Source organism: Salmo salar, chromosome 15, assembly GCF_965601325.2.
Source record: "Salmo salar chromosome 15, fSalSal1, whole genome shotgun sequence".
NCBI lineage: Eukaryota > Metazoa > Chordata > Actinopteri > Salmoniformes > Salmonidae > Salmo > Salmo salar.
Genome location: NC_138305.1, coordinates 99,630,504 through 99,644,721, shown reverse-complemented (window position 1 = coordinate 99,644,721; position 14,218 = coordinate 99,630,504). Strand labels below are relative to the sequence as shown.

General features: G+C 44.8%; 1 protein-coding gene across 1 annotated transcript; it reads left to right on the top strand.

Annotated features, from left to right (window-relative positions):
* The first annotated feature begins 5,724 nt into the window (after nt 1-5,724).
* Nucleotides 5,725-8,690, top strand: LOC106572686 (transcription factor Sp5-like). Its single transcript, XM_014147069.3, has 2 exons — nt 5,725-6,161; nt 6,719-8,690. The coding sequence occupies exons 1-2, from the start codon at nt 6,108-6,110 to the stop codon at nt 7,892-7,894; spliced, it is 1,230 nt and encodes a 409-aa protein (XP_014002544.1). The 5' UTR covers nt 5,725-6,107; the 3' UTR covers nt 7,895-8,690.
* Nucleotides 8,691-14,218: the final 5,528 nt, after the last annotated feature.

The following is a 14,218-nucleotide window of genomic DNA, read 5'->3' as shown; positions in this document are numbered from 1 at the left end:
TATTTTTCAACTGTGCTGGGTGTCACATCCTGACCAGTAAGGGGTTATTTGTTATTGTAGTTTGGTCAGGATGTGGCAGGGGGTGTTTGTTTTATGTGTTTCGGGGTTTTTTGGTTAATGTTCTATGTTAGTATATTTCTATGTTCGTATTAGTTTTTCTATTTCTATGTTTAGTTTATTGGGTTGACCTTCAATTGGAGGCAGCTGTTCCTCGTTGCCTCTAATTGAAGGTCCTATTTAGTAGGGGTGTTTTTCTATGGGTTTTTGTGGGTAGTTGTTCCTGGTATAGTGTTGTGCCTTACAGGACTGTTAGCGTCTTCGTCATTGTTTGTTATTTTGTTTTTCGGTGTTCACGTTTTCTTCTCAATAAATAAGAAGATGAGTTCACACATTCCCGCTGCGCCTTGGTCCCATCTTTACGACGAACGTGACACTGGGATGTTGCACAAAAGTTCTGCACCTTTCTTTTCTCATAGTTTCTACAGATAGTAAATTAAATATAATCATTTTTGCTAAGACTATTATACACTGCTCAAAAAAATAAAGGGAACACTTAAACAACACATCCTAGATCTGAATGAAAGAAATAATCTTATTAAACACTTTTTTCTTTACATAGTTAAATGTGCTGACAACACAATCACACAAAAATAATCAATGGAAATCCAATTTATCAACCCATGGAGGTCTGGATTTGGAGTCACACTCAAAATAAAGTGGAAAACCACACTACAGGCTGATCCAACTTTGATGTAATGTCCTTAAAACAAGTCAAAATGAGGCTCAGTAGTGTGTGTGGCCTCCACGTGCCTGTATGACCTCCCTACAACGCCTGGGCATGCTCCTGATGAGGTGGCGGATGGCCTCCTGAGGGATCTCCTCCCAGACCTGGACTAAAGCATCCGCCAACTCCTGGACATTCTGTGGTGCAACGTGGCGTTGGTGGATGGAGCGAGACATGATGTCCCAGATGTGCTCAATTGGATTCAGATCTGGGGAACGGGCGGGCCAGTCCATAGCATCAATGCCTTCCTCTTGCAGGAACTGCTGACACACTCCAGCCACATGAGGTCTACTATTGTCTTGCATTAGGAGGAACCCAAGGCCAACCGCACCAGCATATGGTCTCACAAGGGGTCTGAGGATCTCATCTCGGTACCTAATGGCAATCAGGCTACCTCTGGCGAGCACATGGAGGGCTGTGCGGCCCCCCAAAGAAATGCCACCCCACACCATGACTGACCCACCGCCAAACCGGTCATGCTGGAGGATGTTGCAGGCAGCAGAATGTTCTCCACGGCGTCTCCAGACTCTGTTACGTCTGTCACGTGCTCAGTGTGAACCTGCTTTCATCTGTGAAGAGCACAGGGCGCCAGTGGCGAATTTGCCAATCTTGGTGTTCTCTGGCAAATGCCAAATGTCCTGCACGGTGTTGGGCTGTAAGCACAACCCCCACCTGTGGACGTCGGACCCTCATACCACCCTCGTGGAGTCTGTTTCTGACCGTTTGAGCAGACACATGCACATTTGTGGCCTGCTGGAGGTCATTTTGCAGGGCTCTGGCAGTGCTCCTCCTGCTCCTCCTTGCACAAAGGCGGAGGTAGCAGTCCTGCTGCTGGGTTGTTGCCCTCCTACGGCCTCCTCCACGTCTCCTGATGTACTGGCCTGTCTCCTGGTAGCGCCTCCATGCTCTGGACACTATGCTGACAGACACAGCAGACACAGCAAACCTTCTTGCCACAGCTCGCATTGATGTGCCATCCTGGATGAGCTGCACTACCTGAGCCACTTGTGTGGGTTGTAGACTCCGTCTCATGCTACCACTAGAGTGAAAGCACCGCCAGCATTCAAAAGTGACCAAAACATCAGCCAGGAAGCATAGGAACTGAGAAGTGGTCTGTGGTCACCCCCTGCAGAACCACTCCTTTATTGGGGGTGTCTTGCTTATTGCCTATAATTTCCACCTGTTGTCTATTCCATTTGCACAACAGCATGTGAAATTTATTGTCAATCAGTGTTGCTTCCTAAGTGGACAGTTTGATTTCACAGAAGTGGGATTGACTTGGAGTTACATTGTGTTGTTTAAGTGTTCCCTTTATTTTTTTGAGCAGTATATTATTGATCAATTTGACAGTGACTTTTCAATACTTCTGTTTGTTCCATCAGTATTTGAAGACTTATATTTCACAGTATCTACCTATGAAGATCAGGATAACAATCATAACTTATTAAGCACTCGTTTGGATAGTGGTAGTTTAGTTTTAATTTGGTAGTTTAAGTTTAATTTCCTTGCTAAATGTACTGAAATCCCCCCCCCCCCCCCCCCCTACTCTCCTCCTCACCACTCCGTAGAAGTCAGGAAAGGATGGAGTTCTGATTGAACTTTAAAATACTCGTACTATAGCCTACTGTAAAGTCCAAATGTTGAGGTTAATCCTCCTGTCACAGTAATTACACCCCATATTATTTTCTTCTCCTTCTGCATGCTTCTAAACTAAAGCAGTGCAGCCAAGCTGCAGGCTTTAAACCTGCTTTCTATCTCCTGTCTTGTCCATTAGCTCACTGTTTATCACATGACTGGCATTTAGTCATTATTAATCAGCTTGGTGCTGTAAAACAGAAGCTGTCTGACATGGGCTTACATCCCAAATGGCACCCCTATTCCCTATACAGTGCACTACTTTTAACAAGGGCCCATAGGGCTGTGATCAAAAGTAGTGCACTGTGTAGGGAATAGGGTGCCATTTGTGATGTAACCCTGGGCCACCAGTACAAAGGCTGTTCCTCTCTCCTCTGCCCTGTGTCTGTGTGGCTGCATGGCCTTTTAGGGTACAGATGGTCATGACAGCTGAGACAATTTAGTGATCTAAGGGCTTTTTAACGCCCCCCCCCCCCCCCCCCCCCCCCCCATGATGATAAAATAGTAAAAGCAGCTTGACTAGCTACTAACATATTCTGCAAGCATTGTTTTGGTTGTCTTTAAAGAGGGAGTTGAGGGGATTGATTGGTGACAACAACCGGATGTTTTCTTTAGCTGTAATGGGTGAAATGTATGACAGTTTGATAAACATTATTTCACACATTACAATATTACACTGCAGAAATTTACCCTGAGATAGTTTGTGTTCTGACCTATTTCATACATGTTATTTCAATAGCCAATCTATTCTCCCTTCAGTTTCAATTCTTTAAATGGCCTCAATGATATATTATGATAACCTTGAAGTCCTCGTTTTTGTCCTCGTGTTTGTTCCAGGTCTATTTAAATTAGCTAACACGGGGAAGGGAAGCTGTAAGCAGAGCACCACCACATAAGCATTGTTTTCACAGTTCAAAGTGAGGAGAGAGTACTTTGCACTTCAAAGCACCTCATCTGGGAAGGTGGGAGGGGAGGGAGGCAGTCCTACAGTGGGGGAGGGGTAGGAGGGGAGATGGGGGGGGGGGGGGGGGAGTGTGGACAGGAAATAGGAATCAAGGTAATTAACAACTAGTGCTGTGTAATAAAGCCTAACGAGACACAGCCTGGGTACCTCTGCCTCTCTCCGAGCCAGGAAGATGGGACAGCACTAATATTTGATGTCTTCCTCTTTGGAAGAGCTCTTGCTCTTTCATTTGTTTGTATCCTGTTCTTTTTTATTTAAATCATTCCTTATACTATTCCATTTTTTTAAAGATTCACTGGGAATCTGTATCCAAAGATAGTAGATCAAAGTGCATTCTGTGAATAGTTTTTTTTCTTAGAGAACATGGAGACAACCGTTTTAAAAGGAATGCATTTCAAAGTGAAAATACTGTTTCAACATACTTATTACAGATGCATTTTTACTGCCATATTTTTTTGTGAAGAATTAGTGAGGATTTCCTCATCAAAAAGCCATGTTATCTTTTGTTTTTGATGGCAAGCTAAGGTTACAGAAGATAGAATGGATATCTTGTACTGTTCACAAAGGGTGGGTGGAACAACACATTTGTAGAAGGAGCTGAATTCTACTGCATAGTAGACAAGGTCCTTCAGAGCTGAGAGCCAACCACATACTATTCTTTGTAGTATTAAGTTAAATGCATCATTTGGGTCATATTTATTGAGATGACATAATGTATGTTCACGCACCAAGTAATAGATCCTCTCTCTTGAGCCAATATAAAATGGCCATGAAAAGCCTTCAACTCAAAGTGATTAACATCCTTCATTGCATTAGCATTACATCAAAGCATGAGCTATAAACCTATAATTTATCAAACATTTTAAATATAAAGTAATTATACATTTCCTGTCCCCTGCTGTCACTTTCTTCAGGATGTTCGCTTTTTTTATTTAAACCATTACCATATTCTATTACACCAATTGTAACACACACACACACACACACACACACACACACACACACACACACACACACACACACACACACACACACACACCATACATATATATATATATATATATACAAGAATGGGCAAGCATTAAACATTAACACCAGGCAATATTCTAAACTTCTAAACAGGCATTCAACTAAACTATTACAAATAAGGTAGCTGGAAAGTAAAATATACTGGTTGCTTACAGTATATGACTGACATACAGTTTGTCTTTAATAAGACTGGTGTTGTGTAAGAACACACGAATTCTGTAAATTATCTGCAACGTTTTCTGCATTCTCTTGGAATGAAAACCCCAGACCTATGAGGATAATGTGGTTCATTGCGAAGAGAAGAGGCTCAGGCTTTGCCCTCCATTTACATGAGAAATGAGGTGAGCTCCAGACTTAGATTTAAGGTCAACATTGTAATGGTGAACAGACCTAGAGAATGAGATTAACTCTCCCAATCTCTATTCAATGTGCTAGATCTGAAACGACCTTTCCATGACCCTGAAGTGTGAAGGAGTCAAGCACGGCAGGACCTATTTGATGTGTCACCTAGCAGTGAGAATTAGGGAGATTTTGATTTGGTTTTATCAATTATCTTTGTGAGGGAAAACATTTAATGTTACGGTCATGAGGGCGATGTGTCTGACACTACAGTCCGATCCCAAGTGAAATGCCTGGGAAGGTGTAACCATGAGAAAGAAAGAAAAAAATAGAGAAATGAAGGGAAGATGATTTAAAAGCTTTTTAGTTATTTCTGTGATTAAACTTATTTGATGTGACTTCTAAACGGATTTGATGATGTATTGCCCACCCTGGTATGACACAGTGTATCACCAATGTACTTGACTCTAAATATTCTGATGGCTAATTCATCTCATCTAAAAAAAAATTGCTTTACATTGTGGTGCATTGAACCCAGTTTAAGACATGTATTTATGAGTTTAACTGCTCATGAACAGTTTATCATGGACATTGTATTTTATAAATGTAGCCTTTATTTAACTAATTATCATGCTTATTATGATTATGATTTGGCATATTGTTATTCATAATAATCCAGGTTGCAGGTATACTAAAGCAGTTACGCAGTTTATATGCAGATGAAATCGAGAGCACATCCCTCCTTCAAATTATAGGATATTAGAGAAGACCTTTCTCACGCCTCAAAGTTATTCAGAACAATTGAGGAAGGAGTTGTTTCGCGAGGTCAGGATTTGGTTGAAATTGAGTGAAATTATGAGCAACCCACCCCCTCACCTAATTTACTATCAATGTAACCCCCCCCCCCACATCCCTCTCTCTCTCTCTTCGTTCACTGGTTCTCGTGGAGACCCCGTTGAGAGGACCCTTTCGCTCTATAAAGACGAGATGCAGTCCAACTGCCTTTGACATCATACACAGCATTCATATTACAATAGTTAATTTTTCACTCGCACTTCAAAAGACACGCTCTGCTCTGTGGTTGAATGCGACTGCTTGTGACCGAAAAGGATTCAAATAAAGTGGAATGAGTTTGGGTTTCTCATTCATTCAGATCATTTTATGAGTTGTATGCAGACGGACTGAGGACAGTACAATTGTCTTGAATGACATTGGATTACACTGTTTCGGAATAGGACTGTTTTTATTTTCAGGGTAGCTACTGACCGGAACGCTTGCTTTTGCGCTTCTCCACACCGCCATCGCTGCTGGTCCGCGCAGCTCGTGTTGCAGGAGCGAGACAGAGCCGGTGAACAGATGGCAGCTCTGACGATACAACGGACTGACAACTTTCTGCACACTTTTTTACAGGTTTGTTAGTGATCATTTTGATACAGATCAGTATAAGCAGTTCTACATATACCTTTTATGGAGTCCTCAGATGTGTGGCAAGAAGAACTTGCGCAACAACTCATTAATAATTGCAGAGTTCTAAAGCTTGATTTTCCCTGGATTTTCAGTAGGCTATTCATTGTCTGATGCGTTTATAACTAAGAAAACGTAAATTATTGTAAAATCTTAAAGAATGAAAGAATGTTAGGAAGTTCTATGTTGAACAAATAACATGGTATCATGATCATTGAATTATTGTGATTGATTAGTGATTGATAACGATTTGCGAATATTGTAGTTTACATTAGTTTGCAAACGTCTGTTATCTGATATTCAACAGCAAAAAAAAGTATCACGTGAGAAATAACGTAATTATTTACACTATTAATTAATAGAATTACTGAAATGTAATCATACTTATTGTGAAAGCACTTCGTACAACTTCTGATGTAAAAAGTGCGTTCTGAATACATTTGATTGATTGACTTTGAAGTTTTAATGAGCTGGGCTCATGTTCTTTATCCATCTTCTACCAGGACCGGACCCCCAGCTCGTCCCCAGAGGGAGCCCCCAACGCCCTGTCCTTCTTGGCCACCACCTGTAGCCAGGCCTGGCAGGTGGGGGGGACGGTTGTGGGCGGCACTGTGGGCTCCACGGTGGGCTCTGATGGTTCCCAGTTTCCCTATGAGGGGTCCGTGAGGGTGGGCGCAGCCTCCGGGATGTTCCAACTGTGGAGCAACGAGGTGGCGGTGGCCCCTAGTTCTAGTCTCAGTGCCTCCAGCCTCACTGCAGCCGCGGCCGCCCACCAGGCCATGACGTTAACGGTGCCTAAGGTCCAGTTCCCTGTTGGACGTGGACACAGTCTGCAGTCTGGCCTGGGTCCTCACCCCCACCCCCACGCGCTCCACCATCACCACCACCATCACCACCACCACCACGAGCTGCCCCTGACTCCGCCGGCCGAGCCTCCGTCCGCCTACTCCTTCGAGCTCTCTCCAGTCAAGGTCCTCTCGTCCCAGAGCCAGGGCCCAAACGGGCCGCCCTACTACCCTCAACACAACGCGGTCTCTGTGGGACAGAACTTCCCCAGCTTCTTCCAGAACTCTGTCTCTTCTGCCAGGCACCATCTATCCGGTGGACACCACCACGTTGGGGAGGATGGCCAGCAGGGTTGGTGGAGCCTCCCCCAGACCACTGGCCACAGCAGCTCCTCTAACCACCCCCATACCTTCTCCCTGGGCCGGCAGCTGGTCCTGGGTCAACAGCCCCAAATCACAGCCCTCCTCCAGGGCACCTCCAAGGGCCTGTTATCCTCCACACGCCGCTGCCGTCGCTGCAAGTGCCCCAACTGCCAGGCCAACGGCGGGGGACTCGAGTTTGGCAAGAAGAGACTGCACATCTGCCACATCCCAGAGTGCGGCAAGGTGTACAAGAAGACGTCTCACCTGAAGGCTCACCTGCGCTGGCATGCCGGGGAGAGACCGTTCATCTGCAACTGGCTGTTCTGCGGGAAGAGCTTCACGCGCTCCGACGAGCTACAGCGCCACCTCAGAACACACACCGGGGAGAAGAGGTTCGGATGCCAGCAGTGTGGGAAGAGGTTCATGAGGAGCGACCACCTCTCCAAACACATCAAGACTCACCAGAGCAGGAAGAGCCGGTCCGGTGGGAACACGTCAGACTCTCTATTGGCCAATATCAAGAGAGAGTAAAGCAGACTATGAGGGCCGCATTATAGAGCCAAGAGATTGCAATGTGTGACTGTACTGTAACTAACTGCCACAGACCCTCTGAGAGAGAGTGGAGCGAACCATAAGGACAGACTATACACTTTAGTATATTCTGTTGTCGTGACCATTTCCAGACTGTCAACGAAATGTTTTTGAGAGGTATTTCATAACAAGGGAAGCCAAGTCAGTGGCGAGGTTTAGGATTTGTCTATGGATACAGATCATTCACTGTGATGGGCATTTCTAGTTATCACACAAAATGTTCTCCCATAGCAAGATCAAAGGCACACTTTCCCCTTAATGATGACATGGTTCCAACAGTGATCATCTATCAAAGTCCAAGGTATTCATTTGATTTAGATTTCATTTGTAATATTAAAATGTAAATAATTCAGCAAATGTGTAAGATGCAAATAATCAACTTTCTGCATGTTTCACCTTTTAGAATCTGGAAATGTTTTTGTTAATAAAATGTTAGTTACCTGAAGAGGAAAATGTTTCTGAAGTAAGTATACCACACATTGGCTGATTTTAGAAATGTCCTGTTTGGCCAGATGTATACATTGATCTGACGGTTGATTGGCGGGATCAGTGTTAAAATGTTTTATTAATGGATATAAAACCTGTTTAGCTCAGTTTTCATCTCTTGTTGAAATTGATTCATGTTATTTCATTATAATGTGAATTGCCATTAATATACTGTAGATACAAACCAAAATTTGTAAGACTTTGTAAATAATGTATATATTTATTTCACGCACAACCTTATTCAATTTAAGACCGCATGTAAATTTGAATAAATGTAAATTCCTTGCTAAAGCAAATTCATGTTCTCTGATGTTATTTTCTCATATTTGGTCAGATTGATAATGTGAGACTCAAATGCTTGCTATGCCTACTTCCACCTAATACTAGTATTGTGTGAATTTCAGTATTGTGTCATTGAAGTGTGAAGGAATGTTTGGGGGCAGTTTAGTGGGTTGGTGGGGGGGACGGGGGCTGTTTGAGAGCAGTTTAGTGGGTTGGTGGGGGGGACGGGGGCTGTTTGAGAGCAGTTTGGGGGGGCTGTTCAGGGAGTAGTTTGGTGGGGGGACGGGGGCTGTTCAGGGAGTAGTTTGGTGGGGGGGACGGGGGCTGTTCAGGGAGTAGTTTGGTGGGGGGACGGGGGCTGTTCAGGGAGTAGTTTGGTGGGGGGGACGGGGGCTGTTCAGGGAGTAGTTTGGTGGGGGGGACGGGGGCTGTTCAGGGAGTAGTTTGGTGGGGGGGACGGGGGCTGTTCAGGGAGTAGTTTGGTGGGGGGGACGGGGGCTGTTCAGGGAGTAGTTTGGTGGGGGGGGGGCGGGGGCTGTTCAGGGAGTAGTTTGGTGGGGGGGACGGGGGCTGTTCAGGGAGTAGTTTGGTGGGGGGGGCAGGGGCTGTTTGAGGGCAGTTTAGTGGGTTGGTGGGGGGGACGGGGGCTGTTCAGGGAGTAGTTTGGTGGGGGGGACGGGGGCTGTTTGAGAGCAGTTTGGGGGGGCTGTTCAGGGGTAGTTGTTTCGCCTTCTGCATTCAAGTTCACAATCATGTGGCTTTAATGGCTGTTTACTTTCTCTGAATGGAGGACATTGAGTCAACAGATGCACTGGCACTCCACTCGACAGGACTCCCCTGTGAATGGGACCCCGTTGCTCAGACCCCCCTGTTGCTCAGACCACCCCAGTGGTGCCCTTTGATTTTTCCCTCTTGTGAAAGTTAATAACCTCTTCATCCCCCCTCTCTAGCTCCCAGCTTCACCCTCTCCCCAAGCCTCACCCCATCTCTGACCTCTTTCTATCTCCCAGCCTCCCCCTCTCCCCCAGCCTCATCCTCTCCCCAAGCCTCACCCTCTCTCTCTCACCCTCTCTCACCTCTTTCTATCTCCCAACCTCCCCCTCTCCCCCAGCCTCAACCTCTCCCCAAGCCTCACCCTCTCTCACCTCTTTCTATCTCCCAACCTCCCCCACTTCAAAAGGCCTTAACCAATAATACAGTTCAGAAAATAGTTCAGAAAATATTGACTAAATAAACTAAATACCTTTTTTTTTTTTAAATAGGACAAGTACATTAGAGTGTCGTTGGAGAAACAGACACTTAACAAGTCCTCAACTGGCAGCTTCATTAAATATTACCCGCAAAACACCAGTCTCAACATCAACAGTGAAGAGGCGACTCGGGGATGCTGGACTTCTAGGCAGAGTTCCTCTGTCCAGTGTCTGTGTTCTTTTGCCCATCTTAATCTTTTATTTTTATTGGCCAGTCTGAGATATGGCTTTTTCTTTGCAGCATCCCGGAGTCGCCTCTTCACTGTTGATGTTGAGACACTCTAATGTACTTGTCCTCTTGCTCAGTTGTGCACCGCGGCCTCACACTCAGCTTTCTATTCTGGTTAGAGCCAGTTTGCACTGTTCTGTGAAGGGAGTAGTACACAGCGTTGTACAAGATCTTCAGTTTCATGGCATTTTCTCGCATGGAATAGCCTTCATTTCTCAGAACAAGAATAGACTGACGAGTTTCAGAAGAAAGTCTTTGTTTCTGGCCATTTTGAGCCTGTATTCGACCCCACAAATGCTGATGCTCCAGATACTCAACTAGTCTAAAGAAGGCCAGTTTATTGCTTCTTTAATCAGAACAACAGTTTTCAGCTGTGCTAACATAATTGCAAAAGGGTTCTCTAATGATCAATTCGCTTATAAAAATGATAAACTTGGATTAGCTAACACAACGTGCCATTGGAACACAGGAGTGATGGTTGCTTATAATGGGTCTCTGTACGCTTATGTAGATATTCCACAAAAAATCTGCCGTTTCCAGCTACAATAGTCATTTACAACATCAAAATGTCTACAATGTATATCTGATCAATTTGATATTATTTTAATGGACAAAAAATGTGCTTTTCTTTCAAAAACAATCAGATGCTCGGTCAGATGCCGAACAGTTGCCATACCAGGCGGTGATGCAACCGGTCAGGATGCTCTCGATGGTGCAGCTGTAAAACGTTTTGAGGATCTGGGGAACAATGCTAAATCTTTTCAGTCTCCCAAGGGGGAAAAGGTGTTGTCGTTTCCTCTTCACAACTGTCTTGGAGTGTTTGGACATTGATAGTTCTTTGGTGATGTGAACAACAAGGAACTTCAGCCCTGTCGATGTTAATGGGGTCCTGTTTGGCCCTCCTTTTCCTATAGTCCACGATCATCTCCTTTGTTTGCTCACTTTGAGGGAGAGGTTGTTGTCCTGGCACCACACTGCTAGGTCTCTGACCTCCTCCCTATAGGCTGTCTCATCGTTATCGGTGACCAGACCTACCACTGTTGTGTCATCGGCAAACTTAATGATGGCGTTGGAGTCGTGCTAGGTCACGCAGTCGTGGTTGAACAGGGAGTACAAGAGGAGACTACGCACGCATCCCTGAGGGGCCTCAGTGTTGAGGATCAGCGTGGCAGATGTGTTGTTGCCTGCCCTTACCCTGCCTTCATGTCCATATCTATGTCAAGTACCTCGTACCTCTGCACATTGATCTGGAACTGGTACTCCCTGTATATAGCTCCACATTGATCTGGTACTGGTACTCCCTGTATATAGCTCCCCATTGATCTGGTACTGGTACTCCCTGTATATAGCTCCACATTGATCTGGTACTGGTACTCCCTGTATATAGTTCCACATTGATCTGGTACTGGTACTCCCTGTATATAGTTCCACATTGATCTGGTACTGGTACTCCCTGTATATAGCTCCACATTGATCTGGTACTGGTACTCCCTGTATATAGCTCCCCATTGATCTGGTACTGGTACTCCCTGTATATAGCTACACATTGATCTGGTACTGGTACTCCCTGTATATAGCTCCACATTGATCTGGTACTGGTACTCCCTGTATATAGTTCCACATTGATCTGGTACTGGTACTCCCTGTATATAGCTCCACATTGATCTGGTACTGGTACTCCCTGTATATAGCTCCACATTGATCTGGTACTGGTACTCCCTGTATATAGCTCCACATAGATCTGGTACTGGTACTCCCTGTATATAGCTCCACATAGATCTGGTACTGGTACTCCCTGTATATAGCTCCACATTGATCTGGTGCTGGTACTCCCTGTATATAGTTCCACATTGATCTGGTACTGGTTCTCCCTGTATATAGCTCCACATTGATCTAGTACTGGTACTCCCTGTATATAGCTCCACATTGATCTGGTACTGGTACTCCCTGTATATAGCTCCACATTGATCTGGTACTGGTAGTCCCTGTATATAGCTCCACATTGATCTGCTACTGGTACTCCCTGTATGCAGCTCCACATTGATCTGGTACTGGTACTCCCTGTATATAGCTCCACATTGATCTGGTGCTGGTACTCCCTGTATATAGCTCCACATTGATCTGGTACTGGTACTCCCTGTATATAGCTCCACATTGATCTGGTACTCCCTGTATATAGTTCCACATTGATCTGGTACTGGTACTCCCTGTATATAGTTCCACATTGATCTGGTACTGGTACTCCCTGTATATAGCTCCACATTGATCTGGTACTGGTACTCCCTGTATATAGCTCCACATAGATCTGGTACTGGTACTCCCTGTATATAGCTCCACATAGATCTGGTACTGGTACTCCCTGTATATAGCTCCACATTGATCTGGTGCTGGTACTCCCTGTATATAGTTCCACATTGATCTGGTACTGGTTCTCCCTGTATATAGCTCCAAATTGATCTAGTACTGGTACTCCCTGTATATAGCTCCACATTGATCTGGTACTGGTACTCCCTGTATATAGCTCCACATTGATCTGGTACTGGTACTCCCTGTATATAGCTCCACATTGATCTGCTACTGGTACTCCCTGTATGCAGCTCCACATTGATCTGGTACTGGTACTCCCTGTATATAGCTCCACATTGATCTGGTGCTGGTACTCCCTGTATATAGCTCCACATTGATCTGGTACTGGTACTCCCTGTATATAGCTCCACATTGATCTGGTACTCCCTGTATATAGCTCCACATTGATCTGGTACTCCCTGTATATATATAGCTCCACATTGGTCTGGTACTGGTACTCCCTGTATATAGCTCCACATTGATCTGGTACTGGTACTCCCTGTATATAGCTCCACATTGATCTGGTACTGGTACTCCCTGTATATAGATCCACATTGATCTGGTACTGGTACTCCCTATATATAGCTCCACATTGATCTGGTACTGGTACTCCCTGTATATAGCTCCACATTGATCTGGTACTGGTGCTCCCTGTATATAGCTCCACATTGATCTGGTACTCCCTGTATATAGTTCCACATTGATCTGGTACTGGTACTCCCTATATATAGCTCCACATTGATCTGGTACTGGTACTCCCTGTATATAGCTCCACATTGATCTGGTACTGGTGCTCCCTGTATATAGCTCCACATTGATCTGGTACTGGTACTCCCTGTATATAGCTCCACATTGATCTGGTACTCCCTGTATATAGTTCCACATTGATCTGGTACTCCCTGTATATAGCTCCACATTGATCTGGTACTGGTACTCCCTGTATATAGTTCCACATTGATCTGGTACTGGTACTCCCTGTATATAGTTCCACATTGATCTGGTAATGGTACTCCCTGTATATAGTTCCACATTGATCTGGTACTGGTACTCCCTGTATATAGCTCCACATTCATCTGGTACTGGTACTCCCTGTATATAGTTCCACATTGATCTGGTACTGGTACTCCCTGTATATAGCTCCACATTGATCTGGTACTGGTACTCCCTGTATATAGCTCCACATTGATCTGGTACTGGTACTCCCTGTATATAGTTCCACATTGATCTGGTACTCCTTGTATATAGCTCCACATTGATCTGGTACTGGTGCTCCCTGTATATAGCTCCACATTGATCTGGTACTGGTACTCCCGGTATATAGGTCCACATTGATCTGGTACAGCTACTCCCTGTATATAGCTCCACATTGATCTGGTACTGGTACTCCCTGTTTATAGCTCCACATTGATCTGGTACTGGTACTCCCTGTATATAGCTCCACATTGATCTAGTACTGGTACTCCCTGTATATAGCTCCACATTGATCTGGTACTCCCTGTATATAGCTCCACATTGATCTGGTACAGCTACTCCCTGTATATAGCTCCACATTGATCTGGTACAGGTACTCCCTGTATATAGCTACACATTGATCTGGTACTGGTACTACCTGTATATAGCTCCACATTGATCTGGTACTGGTACTCCCTGTAAATTGCTCCACATTGATCT